Here is a 25,757-nt window from a genome sequence, read left to right on the forward strand (position 1 = left end):
TAGGAGGGAGGGGTTTGTTTAAATAGAGGCATTTACGAGCAATAAAATAATGTGAACAGGGGGCTGGTCAGTGGTTTACTGGTTTATGCTTGCGTGGTGGAGGGAAAAGTTTTCTGGTCAAACTTTAAAGCAGCGGCATTCGATCACGTGGATGCTCTACGAATGACAAGTGGACAATGTGACCTCAGAACGTGCATATTCCTTAGATTCTTTCGGGATCTTGTCGCCATCAGCGGCTGCTAAACCGTTAAGATTTTTCAAAACGTGAACATTCCTTAGATTCTTTCAGGACTGATATGCTACATCCGAACTCACACCATGGGTCAGAGGGGTCGGGCCACAGTCATAGGCCCCGACCACAGAAGAGTTGGAATCACCTGCCAACAATAGGCGTTCCAACACTCTCCCAACATATCTGATACTGCATATTTTACCATGATATTGGGACCTACTAAAAGGAGTAGGACTCGCCGTATATTACATGTATGGTGTGAGATCATGTTGGGAGGGTATTGAAACATCTTTTGTTGGTAGGTGATCCTGATTGGCAACATAATCATTTCCGCAGAGCTGCGCGTGTGCATTGTTATCAAAATAGATAAAGACGCGGTTTATAAAAGCCTAAGAACAAAATTGCTGAAGACTTTGCTGAAGTTTTGACTATTGATCAAATCTCCGCTGAAGTCTAATAATTGCAATTACTTCTTTTGAATATTCAGACAGTTGCAAATAAACCCCTTTATTTGGAATGCTTTAATAAGAGACACAAAAATGTCCACCACAGTCATACATTACTATTGAGGTTGATTTCTATAGAACAACAATACACACATTATGAATAACAAAAAAAAAAAAGAAATTTTAAAAATTGTAGCTATAAAATTAGGAAATAAATCAATTGAAAAGGTTTGGATAAAATTGATATAAAGAGAAAATTTAGAAAATAAACATTTTATTCACAAGTAATTATATATGCATTTTGTTTTTACATTTTCTATATCTCTTGTTAGAGGATTCTAATAGAGGAATCTTCTTGCAACTGTATTAAAAAAGTTCTGGGAAAATGATTGTAATTACCAAACTTCGGGGAAAGTTTCAGTAATTTATCCTTAAATATTAAAAAAGAAAAAAGAGTGTGAACTGTGAAGATTATTTGTTTATGATGGAAATAGGAAGATGACAGATGAGCTGACGGACATGGGAAGCAGATGGTTTGAACTTTGGACAATGACTTAGGAGATTACCATTATAGCCTCAAAGAATCCCATAATGACACTTCATAGCTTTAAATGTATATAAGTGATTATGGGAGTCTTTGGAGTTCAGATCTGCTGCCAACAATTTTCCAACAGCCATTATAGCTGTACATGGGAATCTCCCAATTATGAGATGGGAGATGTTCCCAATGTAAGGCTGCAGTGGCTAGTTGGGATAGTGTTGAGAGCGTTGTATTGGTAGTAGATCCTAGCCCAAGACCACAATATCTTCATTTGATTTCCTCTGTATTAGGTATTACAAAAAATGATAATACTAGAGAATATCAGTTTACTCGATTTTTTATAATAAATTTACTCCATTACCTGATACCCTCATGCAAGGTGCCAATCCACTGATTGATAAGGTCTCCTGTTTAATTGTAGCGGAAACATGATATCGAATCCCACTGCACTTGGATTGGGGGCTTATAGGTTGTGTAGATGGGCAAATAATTTAGGCCTATGGGAGAATGATGATTCAGCTTAGGATCAGAATCAGAATTTATAGGTTGAAAGTATATTTAGGATAGGTGCCTATTCGGAATTAATGTCAACTTACAGACAGACATTGGTAAATAGAGTGTGAATTATTAACATTTTGAATATTTATAATTCTGAAAATCAAAAATCTACATTAAATTTGTCCATACTTTTCCGAATAATTCATCCAAGAGTAGTCATCAATAGAAGCTCTTTCCCTCTGGCCTCTCTATTTATCCGGGTAGGTGTTAGTGTACAATAACGCTGGAAACATAGTAAAAAGTAATAAAGAACGAGCCCTAAGTAATACTTATGCGCTCAATTTTAAAATACGGAACGTGTCGATATTTGAACCAAGTTTACACCCTTACCCATAAGGCCATAAATAAAAGACCAAAGATTGATAGAAAAAAAAAAAAAAAACCCTTGAATAGGTCACACATTCTCCTGTATACTTGTGTTAATGGCTAAATTTTTATTTTATTTTATTTTTTGCTTGCAGTGATAATTAAGCTAAAATGGCAACAAGATTTGAAATTTTGATTTCGTATTCTTCATCTACAAGAGTAATTTGGTGCACGTTAACAGATTCTTAAAAAGCAAAGGAAAGACCCAAGAAAATACGGCTTGGACTTTGAAGTAATTTAAAAATAAATAATAGAACTGATTATAAGACTTTACACAGTTTGACCCGAAAACATGGCTCTTGACAAGATACAATGACAGGAAATGAGGATTTGTGTAGCCTACCCTGTGTTTGGTTTGCCTTCCTCTCTCTACCTTTTCCTTCAAACCAAACGTAAATTAGTATCAAGGGTGAGTTGAATTCGAGATCTCCTAAATCCTAACGCAACTAGGCAAATTTAACTGTGCTTGCGTTGGAAATCAAGGAAAGCAAAAGGGAAAAAAAGTCAGAATCGTCACCAATAGATTACATACGTTAACTTCTTCTCACCAATTATTAAATAAACTTGAATTCTCAGAATCCATCACAATTTTGCTCAATTTGGAAAGAGTTCAAATACAAATACGAACACTGCAAATACAAAATAATACAAAACACAAGGTTTTGCATTCTACGTATTTATATTTATATTCCTTTCAAATGGAGCTTTTGAAACCTAAATTGTAATAGCAATTAACAATCGATGTCGTAAGAGAATACCGAATAAGGGGAGTGTTACATGCCTTTAGAGAATTCACCCCTAACAGTTAGCTATTAGAGGGAGGGAATTCAAACACATATATACCTCAAAACAACATCCCATACTACTAATGTGGGACAAATGGATTGTAACAAGGAGCCGAAAGACAACGGTGTGAAGCTAGAAAGAAAACTAGTATGAGAAGATAAAATAAAGCACAAGAGGAATTGGAGTAAAAAGTAGTCCTCTGGTTGCATCCCACGAAAGTTGAATAGTGAAAGGTTAGTGTTCATCGTTTTCGACGAAGAATAGAGTGACGAGAGCAAAGGAGAGAAGCGGCACAGTGGAGCGGAAATAACCTCCATAGAGGATTAAAAGTTACTATCTCCCCCCGCCCCCCTTTAATCCCGAGGCTCTCCCTTTGTAGATCTTCCTTCACCATCCTCTCCAACGAGAGCAAAGGAGAGAAGTAGCATAGTAACTTCCATAGAGGATTAAAGGTTATTGTTCTCCCTTTAGTCCCAAGGCTCTCCCTTTATATATATCCCTTTGTCATCCTCTCTGACGAGAGCAGAGGATGACAACAGTAACCTAGCGCGTTCGCAGTGTTTCTCCTCCGAGGAGAGCAGATGATGACGGTGAAGATCGAATGGTCACAATCATTCATTTCTGCTCTTCAACATGGTCAACAATTTCTTTTTTTGAAAATTCATTTTGGATTTCTCAGAGTTGATTGTATCGGTAGACACTAGAGTCGTCATTCCCTAACAATCATCACTATCGGAAACCTACTGATACCACCTAGACCTTAAGAATCAGTCACACCGTCACTCACAATAGATGCGGCTAAAGATGGTAAAAGGGTTTCTAGTAGGATAGGCAACGATGATGAACGTCGACAGGACATAGAGAGCAAACAAAATTAGTCGTTCAACAAGTGATAGGGATTTTGATTAGCCGAGAATAGGTGATGTTCAATAAGTGATGGGGATCTAGGTTACAATGACGATGATAGACATGGAACCAAGAAGGAAGTGCTAACGTTTGAGGAAAGATGGACAAGATTTAAATCATTTAATAGAAGGGTAAAATTGACGTTTCATCATCTTTGTTAGAATTCAATGAGGACGACAATTATAAAAACAATAGGGATAGTTCAAAACAAGAGCTAATCAATAAAGGTATAAGTTGTGAATTAGTTAAACCATAAGAAGGGTAGTTTAAGAAATTTTCCCTTTAAATACTTTACCTTTTTATAAATTCCATCACTACTAGTGTTTCATTAGGGATCAGATAGGCGTGTTGTGATTCGAAGGACTTGGGCTAATAATTCTTGTGAAGAAAATTTTGAAAAATAAACATTTTGTGTATTTTGGATATTTTTATCTCTTTTTAGAAAATTCGAACAAAGGGTATGATGAGAGGTGATTTGACCCTCCAGTGATATAGTGACATGTGGCACCTCAAAACAGTGAGATGACAATTCAGCGCCACATAAGTAAACCTCAAGAGCAAGGAATAGAACAAGGAATAGAACAAGGACCAACCTCCCCGAGACCCACCACCAGAAGAGCAGCCCATACATGGCATAATCAACATGATTATGGGCGGGTCCACAATGGCAGGATGCAGCACCTTGACTGGGAAAAACTCAATTCGGGAGTTCATGTATGAGGACGAGGACGAGTACCGCCTACGCATCCTCGTAGAGAAAATAATCTATTTCACCGAGAAGTGGTGTGGCCTCTAGGCCACATAAGATTGCTAATGATAACAGGCTCGCAACCAAACCAGGTGCACTTCGACCACAACTTTCTAGTGGTCGCAACTCCCTCGTCATATGAATCCCACCTTGGGCCGACCAATCCTACACACCCTCAAAGTTGTGGTGTTGACCTATCATATGTTGATGAAATTCCCGATAGATTATAGGGTGGGAGTGATGCGAGGAGATTAGCCTGCATCGTAGAAGTGCTACGTTGCCACATTGAAAGGGCAAGGAAAGCAGGTTGCCGATGTCGACTTAGAGTTGCTGCCGGAGAACGGCGATGAGAGAGCTCACCCCATGGAGGGTACCATCCTAATGTTTGTCTTAGATTCCGACCCTGTGAAGATGGTGCAGATCAGAGCCCCCCTCATAGAACCACTGCTCTCTGAATTAGTAAGATTTTTAATTAATAATTTAGATGTTTTTGATTGGTCGGCAGCAGAAATGCCTAGCATAGACCCCTTTGTCATAACTCATATGATGAATGTTGACCATTTAATTAGACCAGTCCAATAGAGAAAAAGAAACCTTGCCTAGGAGTGGTGGAGGATAGTGGACAAAGAGGTAGGGTAGCAAACCCAATGCTCGTAAAAAAGGCCAATGGCAAGTGGCGCATGTGTGTCGACTACACCAAATTCAATAGAGACTGCCCAAAGAATAACTCCCCACTCCCTAGGATAGACCGCCAAATAGGTAAGACCTCAAGGTTCAAGCTGTTGAGCTTCATGGATGCCTACTTCGGCTATAACCAAATCCAAATGTATCTAACCGGCTAGGAAAAACTACTTTGTAACTAAAATGGGCTTGCACTATTATAAAGTTATGCCCTTTGGATTAAAAAATGCCGGAGCAACCTACCTATGCCTTGTAAATAAAGTATTATTTTATTTAATTGAAAATAAATTAGAAGCTTATGTCAAAGATAAGGTTGTTAAAACCCAATTTTCAAACTCTTTAATTTCCAACCTAAACTGTGTTTTTAACATTCTAATAAAATATAACATGAAGCTCAACCCGAACAAGTGCGTCTTCGGGGTTACGTTGGGAAAGTTCCTTGGATACATAGTGAACTGAGACAACATTGAAACCAACCTGTAGAAAATCCATGTCATCCTAGATATTAAGTCCCCCTAAGTTGAATAAAGAAGCTCAAAGGCTAATAGGAAGGATAATTGCCCTAAACTGGTTTATGTCTAAGTCGGTTGGGCGGTGTCTTTCGTTCTTCAAAGCCATAAAAAATAACAAAGACTTTGAGTAGACTGAAGACTTCCAGCTCACATTTGACAAACTAAAAAAGATACCTAAGTTCACCACCCTTGCTAACTAGGTCAGAACTTAAAGACGAGTTAAAACTCCACCTTTTAGCGAGTGATGAGGTAGTCCGCTCAGTTCTAATTTACGAGGTGGATGGGGTGCAATAACCTATATATTACATAAGTAAAGTTTTGCATGTTCCCAAGATGAGGTACCCGAACATTGTAAAGCTAGCCTTCACGTTGGTGCTAGCAACCTATAAACTATGCCCTTACTTTTAGGCCAATACTATCATAGTTCTAACCGATCGACCTCTGAGGCAGTTCCTTCAAAAACCCGAGGTCTCAAGAAGGTTAACAAAATGGACAATCGAGCTTAGTGAGTATGATACCGGTCCGAGCCACACCCATCGATCAAGGCCCAGGTCCTGGCAAACTTTGTTGTTGAATGCACATTCAGCACGCCAACCCCTGAAGTTTCCGAGCCCATGACCACCTCGGAGGTATCTACCATCTCAGTGCTCAACCCGACTTGGGACGAGGAGCCCTGGATCCTCCACGTGGGTGACTCATCCAACTAGTGCAGAAGCTGAACTAGGCCAATCCTCTATGGACCTAGCGAGGTGAAGTTGGAGTATGCTCTTCGATTTGCATTCCAAGCTTCAAACAAAGAAGTTGAGTATGAGGGCTGATAGTCGGGCTATCATTGGAAAAAGAGGTTGGCACAAAACATCTCGTGGTGTGTAGTGACTCCCAACTACGGGTGAATCAAGTGAATGGGCAGTATGAGGCTCGGGAGCCCGCCATGTTGGCCTACCTGGCCATGGTTAGAGAGCTCTTGCCCAATTTCCACTCTTGGTACATCCAGCAAGTTCCAAGGTCTGAAAACACCGAGGCCAACGTGCTCTCGAAGTTAGCCGATGCAATGGACATCACAAAGAGGACAATTTACATTGAAGACCTGCCACGACCTAGCATAGAAAGGGTGGTAGAAGATGGCACTCTTGTTTTGGTTACGGAACTGAGTTGGATTGACCCGCTCGTTGACTATTTGCTCTATTGAACCCTACCAACAAAATGCAACGCAACTCAAAGGGCAGAGCAGTAGTAAGCTCGACATGTTATCATTGTCGAACAACTGTACGGAAAGTCATTTACGCTCCCTTACTTGTGTTGCTTGCGACCAACAAAAGCGAACTAGGTGTTACACCAAACCCACGAAAGTCTCTACGGTGGAGACTTGGGAGATCAGGTCGTTAGCCCAGAAAGCTCTAAGACAAGGCTACTACTGGCCCATAATTAAGGCAAACGCAGTGGAGTTAGTTCGAAAGTACGACAAGTGTCAATGGCATGCCGACATACCACATCATGCCACTGCCAACCTGAGATACCTTACCAGCCCTGGCTATTCGTGCAATGGGGAATAGACATTATCAGTCCCTTCCTATCTGCAACCAAGTAGATGAGGTTCTTGGTGGTCACGATGGACTATTTTATTAAGTTGGTGGAAGTCGAGCCGCTGGTATCCATCATTGCTCATAGAGTTCAAAATTTCTTGTAGAGGAACATTATCTACAAATTTGGATTCCCTAAGGTGTTGGTATCAGACAATGGAAAGCAATTCCAGTGTGCCAAGATGAGAATCCAACAGAACTTCACCTCGGTGGCCCACCCTTAAGCGAACGGTCAGGCCGAAGTGATGAACAAGGTGATTCTCTATGGACTGAAAGATCGACTTTCGTGAGCCAAGGGTTCGTTGGTGGACGAGTTCTGTAGTGTTCTCTAGGCCTACCAAACTACCATCAAGACCGACTGACAAAACTCCTTTCAACTTGATGTATGGGATGGAGGCTGTCATCCCAATTGAAATAAAAGTGCTAACCTTGTAGTCTAAGACGTATGGCAAGGCTAACCTTGACCTAATGGAGGAAGTTCACGACTTAGCTTATATTCGAACCACGACATACTAGCAACAAGTAATTTGATACTATAATGCCCAAGCCAGGAGACGCCAATTTCGAGTTGGCAACCTAGTACTAAGGAAGGTTTTGGTACCTAAGCCTGAAGTGGAAAAGCTAGGTCCGAATTGGGAAGGCCCCTACATATTGCACAAGGTGATTGGTGAAGGCACATATGAGCTTGAAACGTTGGAGGGGAGGCAGGTACCCCATGCGTGGAACATTAATAACTTAAGGAGATATTACTTATGAGGAGTTCAAAAGTTTCGAGTTGCATCTATAAAAGCAAAAGTATTGACTGCTTGTTACGGCGACCTGGTCAAACCGCTAAATGAATGAGGGGAAGCCAAACCGCATTCAGCTCTACGACTCCCTATGTCGACCTCGGAAGATGTCGGTAGCTCGACAACGCTTCGACTTAGCCGAGAAGATATATAGTTCGACAGTATTTTGGCTTAGTCAAAATCGCAAGTCTTGTCACTTCAAGATCTAGGCATAGGTGCACCATGACAACCTCATATCGTGTTTTAATAAAGGGCGCAAAAGAAGACACAAAGTGTACAGGAAAGACTGATCTATTCATTCAAAAAAGAGAAAAGAGGGACATCCATTCAGAAAAATGAAGGAAAAGAAAGAAACATTCAAGAGACACAGGCTCTAAGAAAGAAACATTCAGGAACACGCAAACTCCAAGCATAGTAATTGTCTAAAGACATGAACAAAGAATCACCACCAGTAGCTACTCTTCTTCATCACCCTGCAGACCTTCTTGACTTAGAGCCTCTTGGTCAACCTGCAGGACTTGCTCGTCCAATACCAACCTAATCGATAGAGTACCAAAATTGAAGTTGGGGTATTGAGAATTGAGGAAGCGGTGGCATAGCTTGAATCCTCTCTTCATAAATGGAAGGGTGTAGTCGATCTTCTCCTACTCATACTCTAATGATCGGTAGAGACGCTCGACTACTACGACCTCAATACGTCAAATATCTTCAGTATATTTAGTCCGCCACTCTTCCAGCTAATGATCCTTGTTCTGCACTTCATCGGTCAGAGTGGCGATGGTCCCTTTGACCTCCTCCAAATCTCGCTACATGTCAGCGCTAAGCTCATAGAAATGTTTGCCTCGATGCTCAGTCAAGCTCCCTTCAGTTGGGCTTGCAGGACCTCTATGTTCGCTTGCATCTCCCGCTTTTCACGCTTAGACACGACAACCTGATTCAGCAAGATCTGGCCCATCAAGTTTGCCTGCAAAGAAGAAACAATAGTAATAAGGTGCAAAAGGAAAGAAAAGTAGATATTGGAAATTAAGATCACACACTTGTACGATGCACCGAGTCATCCTTGTGCTGACGTTAGCAAGATTGAGCCCGTTGTAGTACTAGAAGTCCTTAAGAAGAAGGATCCCCCTCCCCAATCACAAAGCAACTAGAGGGTTGGTTAGATGGTCAGTAATGAAAATGTCAATATTAGGGACAAATCGAGGTATGTCAGAGTGAGAGGGGCCAGTGGTGCACTCTTCTGGGGCGACAAGGCGATCTGACCTATGGCGACCTGAGCAGGCTCTATGACATGAGGTTGCTGCCCCCTTCAAGGTCGACAACCTCAGGTATGCACACAGTGGGCCTCTCCTCGGCATCGGTCAACGAAGTCTCCATTGACAAGCCGACTAAGGTGTCAACTGCCCTTCTCTTCTTTTTTGAATGCCTCTTGGTTGCTGCCAGGAGGAAAGCAACACTTGCCATTTATGAGGAAACACATAGTCCAGTATAAAGACAAGTGACGATTAGGTTGATATACCTATACGAATCTCGCCAGCCCGAACGAGCATAGACTCGGCCAAGAACTGATCTATCATTAATCGTTGATGTACAAGGTATTGGACCTCAAGACACAACTATTTATTGAATTCAACCTCAGAAACCTTTCTCACCCTATGTTGCCAAACAGTGTCCATAGGCTAGCCGACCTCCTGGGAAAGAAGGAAATACCTACTCTTCTAGTCCCTCACCTCTGTTGGAAATCCTCCAAAAAGCTTATACCCCTAGCAGTAACTCAAGTAAAAACAATAGAGATCGTTGGGAACCTTCTTTATATTGCATAGCGCCAAGAAGATTAAACAACCCAAACATAGCCTCGAGAAGATAAAACAAGTAAAAACAATAGGGCTCTCATACACTCTAGCTCTCTTGCATTATTACAAATACATTAACAGCTCATTGACTTGAATATCGGAGTACCCACCTTAAATAAAAACAATAGACATTGATCTATTCTTTCTTGCAACTCGACAAAGTGACCTTCTCACATCCAACCTGTCCAAGCACCAATGTCTAAGTGCAACTATGTTAGTGGAGGTGAAGTGGTGTAATGGTAAAGGTTTGGGCTAATGATTATTATGAATAGAAAATTTGAAAATAAACATTTTGGTAAAAAAACTTTATGATATTTTGGATATTTTATGTCTTTTTGTAAAATTCTAAGGCTATGCAATTATCAAGATAAGTGATTGCAATTATCAAATTTAAGGTGCATTTGAGCCAGACCTAAACACAACAAAGTAAACACATTAAATGAACCCCTCATAAATATTGTGACAAGATATTAATCTTTTTGAAGAGTAGGCTGGATATTTTAAAGGAAACGTAGGGAATGTAAGGTTAAGTACACAATGACAGCCTAATAACCTTAACCTGCCCCTAAATTTGTATCAATTCATGGCAAGATTCATCACCTGTACAGTGGGATTAAATAATTTTGAGCTCAACTAAACAGTTATTTTCTCAGTAAATGTGTAAAAAATTGACACCCGTCGCTTAAAATACCCTCACCCATCCTTATGATGCAACCAACCCCATAGTCTACTAGTAGACCCTTATTCACGTCCGGTTCCTACTAGTGAACTTGGCATCAATTCACCGTCCGATTCAGCCCGTAAATTTGGTATCAATTAACGGTCAGATTCATCCCCTGTACGGTGGGGTTAGAAAAATCTAAGCTGGACTGATCAGTCATTCTCCCAAAATCAAGCTGGACTGACAATTAGAATCGTGCGGCAACGGTCAGAAACTTCACGGGTTCAGCAATTTACCCTAACTCTCATAACATGACAACTTGAAACTTCATTTTCAAAGCTTGGCTATGGCTCAAGCCTTCTAAGGCATCCGATACTTTTGAAGATGGCGATGATAAAGAAATGGCATAAGAGCGTCCAATATCAAGTCAATAACATTTAAACATATACACTTCATATATTTACAGTAGAAAACTAGAAACCGGTAATTCCATGCACTACCTCCAAAAACTCATCAATAGATCCTTCACACTTTTTCCTTTTTAAATTCAGGACAATATCTTCATCTTTTATTGAAGTAAAAAACAAACAATGGTTTCTCCATCTCTCCATTCAGACAGCTCAGTGATATCCAATCGGAGCCGGAGACTCCCTCAGCTCATGCCCCTGGTAGTGAATGTCCTGTATTCCAAAACCAATACAATTAACAACTATTAGTACTCGATTTAACTAAATCTAAATCAACTATCAATAGTCATGACAAATTATAACTTACCGATGCAAAGTGGTTCACATCGCGATGATGCGCCTCATCGGCCCTCACAACCATGACCACGTCCCGGAGAGTCGAGTCCGGCGGCAACTGCCAGTAGTCGATGGCTATGGCGGGGGCCCGCACGTTGTCGATGTTTCCCTTGTCCAATTCCTTCAGGAACTCCGTATACGAGTGTATCGCTTCCTCCTCCAGATACCCCACCACCCGGTGTGCGAACTTTGGCGAAATCAAGTAACCCAGGAAGTAGGCATTGAAGAACACACTCTGAACGGTGAGAACCAGCGCTCTTTCATACCAACTGGGCTGCGACACCTCCATGAACGTCATCAGGTGCATCCGCTCGTTCTCCGCTTCTTCCAACAATGCCTTTATCCACCCTCCGCTGTGCTCGAACCGCCTTAGCGACTTCAAATGCAATAGCATCCCTCCCACCATGCCCGGAACTGCCGCAACCGTCTCAAGCATCATCGCCCGACACCCATATCGCCTCTGTGATCACAGTTTTAATCAAAATTTCAGGACTCACCGACATTTTCCGACTTAGGAATCAATTAAGCTTTGAAAAAAGAAGGATAAGCATACCTGAAAGAAAACATCAGTTGGGTATCTGAGAACCTTGACAGTCCAGTAAGCCAACTTGTCCAAGAACGTAACGGGCGCGTGGTGCTTTTTTAGATCGATCGACAGGTCTGCTTTGTACGTCTCCCATGGCTGTATTGCATAAATTAAAATAGTAAGTGAAAAGTTAGAAAATGTTTTAATTAAATTATTTAAAATTCGCAAAAATAATCGATTTCGGAAGCAACAAGCAAAGAAGAAGGTACCCTAAAGCAGTTCCACCTCCACTCTGTGCCATCCTCCTTCATCATCCTCGACGGAGGCACGCCCCAATAGCTCACAACCGCCTTTTCCTCCGGATGCTTGGCGATTGCACCGGCAGAAACACTTTCTACGTTCTTCTCTTGTTCTTCCTCCTTGAAAGCCAAGGTGCTATCGTTCCGTACGCCCAGCACGGGGAACCTGACCCACGCCGCGCTTGTCCTCACCGGCACCCCCGACGCACCCCCATGGAGGAATCCGGTTAGAATCCCATTCGCCGGTTCGTTGATAACCGTGCGGACGGTCGTAGTGGAGAAGAGACGGAAACCAAGCTGCATGAACAGCGGTGCGGCCGCCTTCGAGCTCCTCATCATTTCGGATTCAGACTGGGAAGTCGAGAAGCGAGACGGGAAAAAACCGATAAAAATGAAGATGAAAATCAAGAACAGGCAGGACAACAATTTAAGGAATAGGAAAAATGTCGTAACGTTTCGGTGGAAATTTTCAGTTATGGCGTCTTCACTTGACTTTGAATGATGACGAGCGTCGGGTTTAAAGAAGGGGGTTTAAATAGGATGCCGGAAGGCATGAGGCCGTGCCGCCGTGGCAATCGGAAGTGTTAAGAGTTAACATGATCTTAACCAGGGTTAGTTTCACGTGCCTTGATATGCATATGGTAAGGCGGTTGAGATTTTTGGTGGTACAATGGTACACGTGGCAGAACGGCAAGGGAGCAACTAAGGTCTAGAAATTTCTCGGTTCATATGAATTATCAAAGCTATCCTTCATCTATTTAGTGTATTACTTTTAAGAAGCTTCTTCGGGTTATTGTATGATGGGGGGCGTTTTGGTAAAATTAGAAAATATGAATATTTTAGGGTTACGTACTTCTGGTTCCGGACAAAACTTGGGAGGCAAGAAAGTCTTGTTTGGGGTGCAAGTCAAAATAACTGAAGACAGCCAGCATTTGTTAAATTGGCGCGGTCTCTTCCAAAAGGAGAACGTTGCCAGAAGTTGGGACTTGGGAGTAGAAGGGTGGACCGACAGCCCTATCAAGTTGGAAGGTTGAAATGTTCAATAAAGACAGCGGCGATTACGACGACGGCAAAGGGGAGAACTGGATCCCGTCACACGTGTCAATTAATATCCTCGCTAATGAAGGCAATGGTCATATTATTTTTTTCTTTTCAAAAGTAACATAAATGTACTGCAAAGAGAAGAGAACAGAGATTACTTACTACAAAGACAGCAGCGATTTTGGTAAATGTACGTTTACAAAAGTAAACAAATAAAACAAGAAGAGAAGGGGGACGAGATGATTTGATTCTCGTCAAATATCCATATTTCTTTTTCACCATTATTATAAGAGACATCAAAATTTATTTTAATATAATCATATTTTGAAGCATTCTAACTAATTTGTTTCCAAAACTTGTGAAATGTGATAGAGGTAGTAAATTGGCTTCCGTGCTTATATCATACCATTCACAGAGCCGGCCTTGCAGCTTTGCATTAAGAATATCTCTCTCCATAAAAAACAGCATATTAAGACGATCTCATTGGTCACATGTTTGGACGTTTGGTGAAAGTTACATTTACACTTCATACATATAGAAGTTCACATATGCTCTTTGATTCGACTATAGGTGTTAGTATTACAAATTCTAATTTTAAATTTGACATTTGACATAATTGAATCAAATTAAGATAATTTGAATATTATAATTGATTTATTTATACCAATTATCTAATTGGATTATATTTTGGATATAACCTGATTCGATTCGATAAATATTCAAATTTAATTACTTATTTAATTTTTATATAATATATAAAATATTTAAATGTTTTATATAATTCATATACAATAATTAAATTATATAAATAAAATATTTATTTTATATTTTATTAATTATCTAAAATAATTAATTTTAAAACAAATCGAATTTAGATATCGAATTTTCTATTCAAATTCAATTCGTTTACACTCCTATATGCGACTCCAATCTCATAAGGGAAAAAGAAAGTTCCACCCTTCCGATGACCGACAACCGATTTGTGTTTTCCAAACTTTTCACCCAACATAACTTCTGGCTGTATGGGGTTCACTGGAGAAAAGCAAGAAGCCCTCACAAACAAGTAATTAAATTAGTTGATTCAGCAGCTTTCAAATGAGCCAAGCTTATATTAATAAAAGGATGAACAATCCAAGCGGCCTACACTTCAAATGCCTGATAGACAACACATTTAGGATGGTGTTTTTCGGAGCAACGATGCCAGCTTAGCAGCATAGATGCGTTTCACAGAAAAATGTCAAAAAAGTTGTTCAATTGAACCGTTTATCAGACAAAACATGCCTCTCAATTTTCGTGAGAGATGTTTATCAAAAAAATGTAAAGTCTAACATTTTTCATTTTCAAGGCCATTTTTTTTTTTTACTAATTGGCTTATATGGCACCTAATGGCGCTTTGGAGTAAAAAAAAAAAAACGTTTAAAGTAGATCTTGCCTCGTTTTTTCAAGAAAAAATTGTACAAAAGGTTTATAAGATAAATTGCCATCGATACCGAATATCCCTTAAGTTTTTTCAGTTGTATATCAAGAATATCTCTTGTACTTGTATGTTATTATTCATAGAAGATATTTTTAAAATACGGTGGTATTGTGGCTGCAAATAGGAGTATTAATGTTACTCGAAAATTCCTTTTCAAATTCGAGATTCAATATAATCAAATCGAATTTGGATAATTTAAATATCTAATCTGTCAAACTCAGATATGACCTGATTTGATTCAATAAATATTCAAATTTGACCGATTATTTAATTTTTATATATAATATATATAATACTTAAATATTTTATATAATTTATAAAATAATTAAATTATATATTTATCAATTATCTAAGATAATTAATTGGTCTAATTCGAACCAAATCAAATATTAATTCACAATATCCATGGGGTATCATATCACATTCATATATTATATTTTCTAATTGGATTCAAATTCGAATATTATCTAATTGGATTCAAATTCGATCCATTTACACCCGTAACTGTAAAGTTAGTGTAAAGTTAGTCTGAGGAACCTCTTCTTGTTTAATGAGATATTAAAATATGAGAAAGGACCACGGGGGGAAATAAGACCAGATGGGGTCAAGGAACATACTTCATGAATGACGTCATTGGTAATGTTCTTCAAATCCCCAAAACATGTTTTATGGGATTAGCCACGCGGCCCACACCAAATTAATTAAATGCCTCAGTCACACGGCCCACACGTAAAGACCAATCAATAATAGAATAAAATTAAGTTGGCAACAAGAGAACCTCTGTGGCTTGGGAGCCCACTAAGCCCAGAGTCTTCATCACTAGCTACGTCAATACCCCAAATTAATTTTGTTGAAAGGAATTAATTAAATCATCTACTGATTCCTTCCAGAGTTCAGAATGATCACAAGCACCCAAGCGGCCAAGATCAATAGCCTGTCACGGAGTATTTTTATTTTTTTAAATCCCGTTCATGAACTGAATTTGTTAGGTCGAATGCATGCAGCCCTTGGTGGGTGGGCTTATTAAATATCACAACCAAAGTTGGCCTCCTGACGTCCATTCTTTCTTTTAATGCCCCTCTTGTCCTTTTTGGGGTTGTCTGTACATGCATTTTCTTTGTGGGATGTTAATGTTTCTTTCTATCCAAGTAAGTAATTGGAAGTAGGGTTACGTTCTTATATAAATCCACATGCTGCTTTGCTTCTTGATTTTCTTAAAAAAAGTTTAAGGTCTTATTTAATTCGTGACAAAGAGGAAGTAGTGTGTCCAAATGTCCTCTACTCCTGCTTCTCTTTTGCTCTGCATAACATTGCTTTCGTAGAAACTAAATGATTTATCGTCTAACGGTTTGATAATACTTTTCAGATATCTGGTGTCCAGAAAACTTGCTTTTCAGGACTCGTTTGATGATATGTCTAAAAAATGATCTAAAGTTTGTTTTCGAATTTGAAACTCAAAGCATGTAGCCCAATCAGACGCGTTTTAGAGCTAGTAAAAGGTCGAAACCACCCCCAACATTTTCAAAATGATGCGTTGATGCCCCTGATTACCCCCCAAACCAAAAAAACCTAGCCCATTTTTGTTTCAAACGCAAATGAAATCTCAGTTCGTGAAGATTGCTCCAGGTATGTTCTTAAGACCTTCTTTTCTCTCATGTTTGCTTCTTCTTCTTTGTCAAACATCAGATTTCTTACTATAAATCTTCATTTTTTCAGGGGTTATAGTCGCACTAGACACCTAGCAAAGGTTTCTTCTTCTTCTTCTTTCCTATTTACAGTTGCTTGATTTGTTTGGTTTGTTTACGCTTAACTATTGAATCTCTTAAGTTTGTTAATAATCATATGCATACTATAGATTATTTGATTTGTTTATTGAATCTCTTAACTATTGAGAAAACATTTATGCTTTGTTTTTTCCCCTTCCTGCTTTGTTTTGTACGATGCTTTATTTTGTATATTGCCTTGCCTGTTTATTGAATCTCTTAACTATTGAGAAAATTTTTAATTTTTAAAATTAATTTAATTTTTATGTGTAAATTATAAATTACTTTTTATTAGTCATTAATTATTTTTATCAATTTTAATTGTGTTATTTTTAATTAGTAATTAGTAATTTGTTATTCTTTTTTAAAATTATTTCAATTTTTATTTGTGTAAATTACTAATTATTTTAATTTTTTATTAAATATTAATTATATAACTATTTTTAATCATTAATTATTTTTTAAATTTTAATTATTTTAATTTTTATTAAGTATTAATTACTTTAATATTTTTTATTAGTCATAAATTATTTTTAATAATTTTAATTGTGTTATTTATTAATTATTAATTTGGATTTATATTATTTCAATATTATTTTGAATTTCACAAATTATTTGATATGAAATAGTGCAAATTAAACTCAAACTTATCAAATGGTATGTTCTAGGGGTAAAATAGTAAAATCCAGAAACTTTAAATGCTAAACAGTTGATCCAACTCAAACAATCTTATCTATTCAGAGTCTCTAAAATGTAAAAAAGCATCATAGATCTTTTCAGACACTTTTAATATCTATGTTTGGAGGTGTAAGAAATAATATAAAGGAATTTATTCTTTGATTTCCTATCCACTTTTTCAAGGTTTTGCATGAATTAGCATGGATGTAAATTCTGTGTGGAATTCTAATTGTCACTTCGGCTCAGTTTGATAAGAGTACAAATACAAATATATATTATACAAATACATACAAAATACAAGGTTTTGCAGTCTACAAATTCAAATTCGTATTAATTTGTATTCCTTGCAAACAAAGTATGGGCGAAACCGTGCTCCATCTCCATGTGTTTCCTGTTAATGAATGCGCAACAATTAGAGGTGAAATTATAAATCTCTCTCTCGATAAAGTGAATTGGAGGAAAAGAAAAGTCAACTTGCATGCCACATGTTCTCACCGCTTGTCAAGTTGGCTGGTAGTACAAGCAAAAGCCTAAGCGTATCAATTTGCCACGTGGGCAGTGACAGTTGACTATAAAGTTATTAATTTGTCCCCAGTCCGTTTGCTCCCGATCCCAATATACCCTTTGTAGCCTTGTATTTACAAAAACCTCCCTTAAAATTTCTAACAATCATAAAAATCTTCCTTGAATTTTTAAAGAATTTGACAAAAACTTCCCTTCCGTCAATGGCCTAAATAAAAAACGGCATATCGATGCATCTATTTTGTTCCAAATACCCGTTTTACCCTTTTGTAAATTAATTTGCGTAAATATCCTTATCGGCCTCTTATTCTGTTTTCCTCTCCGACAACCTCTTTTTTCCTCTTTCCTATCCCTGGAATTCCACTGTATGAAGAGGATGAAGGCAACAACTCTTTCAATCTTTCAATCCAAATCCAAACGGAACACAGCTCTCAGTTTTCTCCTTGCCAATAGGAGGCTCTCTGGCTATAGAGAAGGGACATGGACCGCACAAAGACTTTGGTCACCGACAGGCTATGGGAGAAGCTATGGATCGGATGATGGACTTCCAGGAGCTGAGGTAGCAGATGGTGGCAAAGTATAAGGAGATGATTAGCCACCAACTTTTTCACGGTAACAAGCGAGTAACCGGAGCAAGAGGTGATGGAGAAGATTATATCGAGTGATGTAGGAATGGGGGAGCTACTGCAAAGGGTGGCGTAGGAGCACAAGAGGGGGGAAGGTTCTTGAGATAGTGTTGGAGATACAAAATAGGCACGACGCAATTAAGGAGATTGAGAAGAGCCTTCTTAAGTTGCACCAGGTGTTCCTGGACATGGCGTGATGGTGGAACCTCAGGGGGAGCAGTTGGACGACATTCAACACTATGTCATGATTGCAACTGGGTATGTGAAGGACGGGACATGCGACCTCAGGACTACTAAGAACTATCAGAAGAGCAGCAGGAAGTGGATGTGTGTGGGGTTGATTCTACTCCTGATTCTCATCGTATTGGTCGTCATTCCCATCGCCACCAGTTTCAATCATTCATAAAAAGCTAAAATCTTTATTTCAATTTTTAAGGTGTTGTTTCTTTTGATTTGTTGACTTGCATTTCTTTTTGAGGTGGGGGATGGGGGGAGGAAGGCATTTCTCGTGTTCCTTCATCCATTTTAACATGTATGAGGGCAGGAAGGTGTACAACAGAAATGCCATAGCATCTGAACTTGAAATGATGAATAGTATATAAATATCAAGTTAGGGAACACTTTCTGGTCAAGTATAATCTCCGGTGAAGAACAATTGCCGGAAAAATGGATGGAATAGCCTGAAAAAATGGAAATAGCGCCACTACAACTGTAAGGGTTTACATTCTTTTGATTTCTTTTTTCTCTGACAAGAAAATAACAAATGTGAATAAAATGATCGATTGAGGGAGGTTTTGTCGAATTCTTTAAAAATACAGGGAAGATTTTTGCTAAAATAAAATTATAAGTAAAGTTTTTATGATTATCAAAAACTTCAAGGGAGGTTTTTATATTTTATCCTTCTTTTTATGTCGGCCAGGAAATACATGGTTTCCCCTTTGACCCCCTTTCGTTAATTTTCGTTAAAATCGGCTATTGCAGTATTTTTTAATCCCCATGCTACCCTTGTAAGATACCAACTGACCCTTGCAGTATTTCGTTAATTTCACTCTGATCCCGTGCTTACAAGATACCAACTGACCAACCGCACCAGCCCTAGCATTGCATGTTTCGACATGACAGTCGATGTAGTTCTCGATTCCGCTGGTAGCAACCACACTCATCATGCACACGATGCTCCCCTTGATGCCTGTATCCACTATGGATTGCATGGCGTGCTTCACGGAAGCCGCCATTCCCCGGACGTTTACGGCGAAGAGATGATCACAAGCAGTTAAATCAAGGTCCAGGATACCCTGGTGGTTATTAAAGATACCAGCGTTGCTGAACATGATGTCCAAGTGACCGTTGCTTCGAACCGTCCGTTCCACCATGAACTTGATTTGATCTTCATCGGTGACGTCGCAGTGAATATAGATACACCTGCTTGTGCCAATAGATGCGGCGACCCGCTGGCCCAGTTCGTCTTGGATGTCGGCGACGACGACGACAAGGCAGACATGATAAACGAAGAGGTGTGCAGTGGCCTTCCTGATGCCGCTGCTTGGATTACCGTCGTTGCTGATGTTCCTGTACCTAAAGCCATCGATGAGATTTTCTATAAATAAAAGAACACGCACAAGTACTTAGAGGGAATCGTTTGTTTTTCGTTTTTTGGGTTTGGACTTGGGACTTAAGGCACCAAAGTCGGTCAGACCCACAGTCGCGTCCTTTCATCTTTGTTGCCTGCCCGGCTCTCCCCCCCCCCCCCCCCCCCCCCCCCTCTTTGAGAGAAAGAATGGCGTGCAATGAGGAAGATTTTTGTAGTAATCATCTCATTTTGAAAGCTGGGCTGGTGGATCTCATCTACCTTCTATTGTCCTCTGGGCTCTGACATAGAGAATAGAAGATTTGTTGAATACTCGGAAGAAACGAGGATAACAGAGTTCCGACGTCGATGGCTCATTTTCATCTCTGTCCTTTTACAAAAAGTTTTGCTCTCAATAGCTAAGCCCATCTCTTGGGTTGGCTCGCTGTTTGTGAAATGGCTTAACCTTTTGTCAAGCAACCGCGATTTGGTCGTGCTCTTCCATTACCGTTAAGCTCTGCGTCATCTTTTGCTGGATGGTGAACAAGTTGACCCTGTTAGCTTTGAAGTTCCCCGCAGAGTGTAGTTGTTGGGTGATACGGCGCGCTGGAGGCGTATAGGCTTCTCCTGAAACTTGCATATCGTCTTTGCCCGATGCCAAGGGTTCCATTGTGCCCCAACAGAGCTCCCGCTTCGAGCCGTCATTCCCTTGCCATCATCCCCTTTGCCGGAGTGCGGTCGGCCAGTCAGTATCTTGGTAAGCACGGGACCAGAGTGAACTGTGTGTCCCCGTCGGCGTTGGCAACACCGACGTCAATTAATTGACATCTCTCCCCAAGTTCGCCGTGTCTGGGATTCCAGAATGGAAGACGCCACTGTCGATCATGGCAAAGTTGAGAGGAGGGACGAAAATCTATTCCCCTTCTTTGTCGATGTCTCATCGCTGATTGGATTACTGCCGCTGCTACTATGCCGCTGCTACTATTCTTGTATTGTGAGGTCAGGGAAGACAAAACAGAGTTTTTCTTATATGGATTATATGGGGATTAAAAAATATTGCAATGACAGATTTTAACGGCAAACTGACGAAAGGGGTCTTTGTCTCACGGTCATAGTACAAGAGGATCTTTGTCGCAAAACAAAACACAGGGAGGGAAGCATTTGTCACAGACCCCATAGTAAAGGGTCTTTGTAATTTACTATTTTTTTGTATTTGCACGTGAGTACAAGTGTGAAAGGAATCTTATAGTTATAGATTCTCCTTGAATTGTTTGACTTGTGGGTGTTTAGAGGAACTCCCGTTTAAGTGAAAAGATGTTCGTCACTCGTTACGTCAACATTCTCGTTAACAACTTAACATTTTGCTTTATTCATTCAAAAGGAGTCAGTGTACGAGCATAGACCAGCCTATACGATCAACAGACAACGCTGCAGTACCTGCAGTACAAAAACTGAAAAGAGTGTTGTATCTAGCCAGGTAGGGTCAGCGTAAACCAGGTAGGGTCAGTGAGTTGCAGAGTAAAATTTGCCAACTGGTCCGTTTCTTTGTCTAATCAAGTACGAACCCTTCTCCCCTACCAATACAACGACTTTACTTTCGCTGTTCAAATTTGTCCCACTCAAACACCAAACATTGGAGCCCAAGCCCCAAAATGAGGTTCGTTGGTTGCTAACCGGATTCCAATCCAACAACGCCTACAATTTCAACCTCGACATTAAGGAGGTGCTGTGCAGTCAAATTGCGTTTGACGTTTACAACCTTCGTAACTTTTAAAAAGCCTTCCATACTCTGTTTATTTACAAGAATATCCCAAGCTCATCAACCTTGTCGTGATCGTCGGTGTTTAATTTGAACGGTTAATAATATTCAACAATGCCATTCCACGTCCCTCCAAGTCTCCAACTAATTAAGAAAATGGATAATGCCATCCAGCTGAGCTAGGCAATGTATCGGTTCATTTAACCAAGGCAAACTTGATCCCCAAGTCCCTTTTTTTTTTCTTTTTAATGTTTTTCTGCTTTTTGCTTTTTGTTCTAGCTCCTCCCGCCTGGGGAGTCGAGACACACTACGCCGCCTTACAAATTTTACCATCTGGAAGAGCTAATTTCACAATTACTAATCTACCCCCTAATATAGTAGTTTCCTGCTCAATAATTTATTTGTAGGATTAAGGTCATTTTAGCCTTTTTAAATCCTAACGTATCACAATCCACGGATGAGTGTGAATATTAAAATATTAAAATATCAGCGCAGACGTGTTGGCATCGTTATTGTGTCAAGAACACTCGTGGCTGCCACGTCATCGATCAGAACTCTTTTCCACCGCTCTTAACACGCGAGGCTGTCTTGCACTGCTCCTGTTGCCTATAAATATAATCCGTCGTCCTCGTGGAGAGACATACACAGTCGCCACCTTTTCCTTATAAAGAATTTCCTGATTTAATTTGCTTCCTTGCTGATTAAGCTCTTTTCTTCCTTCAATGATCATGATGATGAAGAGTTCCAAGTTGGTGGGTCCGCTTCTGAAGCAGCTGGGTCCTCGTTTCTTCTCTTCGGTCACCCCAGGTGCTGTGATCAACGAGCCGTTGAGAGGAATCCTCCTGATCAGAACTGCTACCTTCCACCGTGCGGGTACGTTGCCGGTGCCGAGTGTGCGAAACGGAAGCACAGTGGCCTTGGGCAGTACTCAAGTTCAGGAGAAAGTGCTCCCGAACAGTTCATTAAACGGTGATGGTCAGGACAAGAAGGGTTCCGTGAGCTATTGGGGCATTCTTCCAACACAGGTCACCAAGGAGGACGGTACGGTGTGGAGGTGGAATTCGTTCAGGGTACGTTCCTTTTCCTTTGCCTGAGCCCGACGATATGTGAAAGTAAATACACTGGCCATTTGCCGTTAGTGTCACTGAATTAAAGCAAAAGGCGGGGGTCTGCTATTGGAGTCCTTAGACCCAAACCGATTAAACCGACCAACTCGGTCCGATTCAATCCGAGTTGGCCGGTTTTTCTTCAGCATCGGTCAGTTCAGTTTTCTTTTTCAAGTGTGAAAATTAAAACCGAACTGACTCAAACCGATTTAGATATATATTATATATATAATATATTTCAGACATTATATATATATATTGATATATATGATATATTTCAGTTTTAATATATATTTGTGAATATATTATATATATATATTTCAGTTTTATTTCAGAAATATACATATTATATATAAAAATTTTTGATATATAAAATATCATTTTTAATTCATCAAATCATTTTTAATTTTCAGGCATCCAACCTTAATTTTCTTAGATTTGAATCCTTTACCATTTATACTAAGAGAATCATTCATAAAACTGACCCAAATCGATCCAACCCGATTAAAAACCGAACAAGTCGATTTTACTTAATACTAGGTCAGTTTCGATCTTTTCTAGATAAACCAACCAGGTCGGGTTGGTTAGAAAAACGCCAATAAACTGACCCTACCGACCTGTAAACAGCCCTAGGAGTCATTTCTAATGACCACTTGACCAGGAAGCTCTGACGTGGCAATATTTATAGTTGGGGCCCAAAAGTGAAGAAACCCACATGTTTAACCCAAAAGTGTCCTTCGGGCTTTGGGAGAATGGTGAAAGTTGACATGGACATCATCCCTCCTGGTTTCTAGTCGACCCGATTAGGAAACCTTCTTCTTCCTCTTCTTGTTTGGATGGATTTATATCTATCTATTGATTCAAAAGAAATTTGTCCGTCGATTTAGATGTCCGATTTTCCATAATATCGATTTGGGTATCTTGGTTGTTCTCTAATTTTGATTTTTTTTTTTTCTCGTTCATTGTTTTCTATAATAAAGCCATGGGAGACTTACCAAGCGAACCTGTCAATCGATCTGAAGAAGCACCACGAACCAAACACGTTCTTGGACAAGGTGGCATACTGGACCATCAAAGCCCTCCGAGTCCCAACAGACATTTTCTTTCAGGTAAATAAATTTGTGCTTTTCCTTATTATAAACAATTTCTTATTTTAATTAAATACTTCAAAGACAACCCATAATACAAATTCTTATTATTTGATCTTTTTTTTTTTTTTCTCACATTATCGATCGGGGACATGTTACAGGAAAGATTTCTTATATCATGATCATCAACTCGTCCAGTTTGAACGAGTTTGATAGATAACTCGGACGATTTTGAGTAAGTCTAAAGTCCGAGTGGTTTTTGAATTGAAAAGGTCTGAGACAGATGGGCAATATTCTATTATGAAGTTGATACTGCTGCAATCTTGCGTCAAAGACGAAAATTTCCTTATCTTTGATCCCTAATTTTATTCACAGAGGCGATACGGGTGCCGCGCGATGATGCTAGAGACCGTGGCTGCTGTTCCAGGAATGGTTGCTGGGATGCTCCTGCACTGCAAATCACTGAGGCGGTTTGAGCATAGCGGAGGTTGGATTAAAGCTTTGTTAGAAGAAGCAGAGAATGAACGAATGCACCTAATGACGTTCATGGAGGTTTCACAGCCCAGGTGGTACGAGAGAGCTCTGGTTTTTGCGGTACAAGGTGTGTTCTTCAATGTCTACTTCCTTGTTTACTTGATATCGCCAAAGCTCGCACACCGTGCCGTGGGCTACCTGGAGGAGGAGGCGATACACTCCTACACTGAATTCCTCAAGGAATTGGACAAGGGCACCATCGAAAACGTGCCGGCTCCGGCCATCGCCATCGACTATTGGCGCTTGCCAGCAGACTCAACCCTCCGAGATGTTGTGTTGTCTGTAAGAGCCGATGAGGCACATCACCGCGACGTCAATCACTTTGCTTCGGTAATAATCTTGACATTAGCTGTCTTTACAGAGAGCTGAAGGATTAAACAACTGATTGATGGCTTTATGTGTAATTTTGTATTGCAGGACATACACTACCAAGGACATGAGCTGAGGGAAGCTCCTGCTCCACTTGGGTATCACTAAAATCTCATAATACTTAGGAATCTTGGATGGAGGGACGATGATATCTATAGTTCAGTTGAAGCTGAAGGGTGGTATCCTCTGTCTCTGTAAATATAAATAAAAGCAGATCCACTGATGAGTTTTTTTATCTAAGTTCTACGTTTTAAATATATATTATGACTAAAGGATTTAACTATGTAAGGACTTGTTGTTTGACGACTCCCCAGTGGCAAATAGTATTGGTCTAATGGTCTCCCATTAATTGACGGTTCCCTCCACAAACTGCGAAATTGTTTATTCTATAGTAACTTGTTTTTCATGTTATAACAAACTGGTTTACTGCAACAATTAATCGGTTGGCCATGTTTGGGCTATTAGCCCTACCCAGAAGCTAGATACGTGGAATCCAGATTAACAAGAGCAAATTTATCTAAATCCATATGTAAGCAAGCCCTAAGGGTGCGCCCATATGTAAGAAACTTTGCAACTAAGGTTGAGTTTGGATTTAAAAGTGTTTTGGCTTTAATTTATAATGTTTTTGAAAAGCAATTCTTACCAAATGCTCAAACCACTTTTTTTTATAAGTTTCCTGTCCCCAAGGTTCATAAACAAAAGCTTAGCCAAACGGGACCTAAATCATAAATGTCACAAGCTGAGGATCAATATTGTTTGGTGGCTGATAGGGCTCACCCCGAAACTCCGGTAAAGCGTTCCCAACTTGCTTCGCTACAGCCATGTACTCTCTGTAGCGTTCCTTATCTGTAGAAGCACTTCCATCCGATTTTTCAAAAATTCTATAAATGACGTTCTCGTAAGTCTTGTTTGTTTTATCAAAACACCAATCTCCGGTTCGCCAG

At 39.8% G+C, this 25,757-nt stretch overlaps 2 protein-coding genes and 1 pseudogene across 3 annotated transcripts; 2 read left to right on the plus strand and 1 right to left on the minus strand.

Moving 5' to 3' along the window:
* Window positions 1-11,046: 11,046 nt before the first annotated feature.
* LOC148864641 (ubiquinol oxidase 2, mitochondrial-like) lies at window positions 11,047-12,917 on the minus strand. The gene is made up of 4 exons (XM_088979447.1): window positions 12,254-12,917; window positions 12,012-12,140; window positions 11,430-11,918; window positions 11,047-11,335 (listed from the first exon to the last, which is right to left on the minus strand). The coding sequence occupies exons 1-4, from the start codon at window positions 12,620-12,622 to the stop codon at window positions 11,276-11,278; spliced, it is 1,047 nt and encodes a 348-aa protein (XP_088835573.1). The 5' UTR covers window positions 12,623-12,917; the 3' UTR covers window positions 11,047-11,275.
* Window positions 12,918-16,018: 3,101 nt separating this feature from the next.
* LOC148864642 (syntaxin-related protein KNOLLE pseudogene) lies at window positions 16,019-19,022 on the plus strand (annotated as a pseudogene). The gene is made up of 3 exons (XR_016109444.1): window positions 16,019-16,427; window positions 16,518-16,548; window positions 18,138-19,022. The product of XR_016109444.1 is annotated as a syntaxin-related protein KNOLLE pseudogene (transcript).
* A 3,334-nt stretch (window positions 19,023-22,356) lies between these two features.
* LOC148864643 (ubiquinol oxidase 2, mitochondrial-like) lies at window positions 22,357-25,117 on the plus strand. Its single transcript, XM_088980182.1, has 4 exons — window positions 22,357-22,786; window positions 23,803-23,931; window positions 24,286-24,774; window positions 24,862-25,117. Exons 1-4 carry the CDS (start codon window positions 22,439-22,441, stop codon window positions 24,919-24,921), a joined length of 1,026 nt encoding a protein of 341 aa, XP_088836308.1. The 5' UTR covers window positions 22,357-22,438; the 3' UTR covers window positions 24,922-25,117.
* The last annotated feature ends 640 nt before the right edge of the window (window positions 25,118-25,757 follow it).

Source organism: Nelumbo lutea, chromosome 3, assembly GCF_056320005.1.
Source record: "Nelumbo lutea isolate HS-2025 chromosome 3, American lotus-T2T, whole genome shotgun sequence".
Lineage (NCBI taxonomy): Eukaryota > Viridiplantae > Streptophyta > Magnoliopsida > Proteales > Nelumbonaceae > Nelumbo > Nelumbo lutea.

Bases quoted from the DNA above. Each gene is read 5' to 3' on its own strand.
- LOC148864641 (XM_088979447.1), bottom strand. From the start codon at position 12,622: ATGATGAGGAGCTCGAAGGCGGCCGCACCGCTGTTCATGCAGCTTGGT. The intron at 12,141-12,253 runs GTACCTTCTTCT...TATGCAATACAG, and splicing joins GGAGGTGGAACTGCTTTAGG to CCATGGGAGACGTACAAAGC. The intron at 11,919-12,011 runs GTATGCTTATCC...CTGTGATCACAG, and splicing joins CAACTGATGTTTTCTTTCAG to AGGCGATATGGGTGTCGGGC.
- LOC148864643 (XM_088980182.1), top strand. From the start codon at position 22,439: ATGATCATGATGATGAAGAGTTCCAAGTTGGTGGGTCCGCTTCTGAAG. The intron at 22,787-23,802 runs GTACGTTCCTTT...TCTATAATAAAG, and splicing joins GGAGGTGGAATTCGTTCAGG to CCATGGGAGACTTACCAAGC. The intron at 24,775-24,861 runs GTAATAATCTTG...TTTGTATTGCAG, and splicing joins ACGTCAATCACTTTGCTTCG to GACATACACTACCAAGGACA.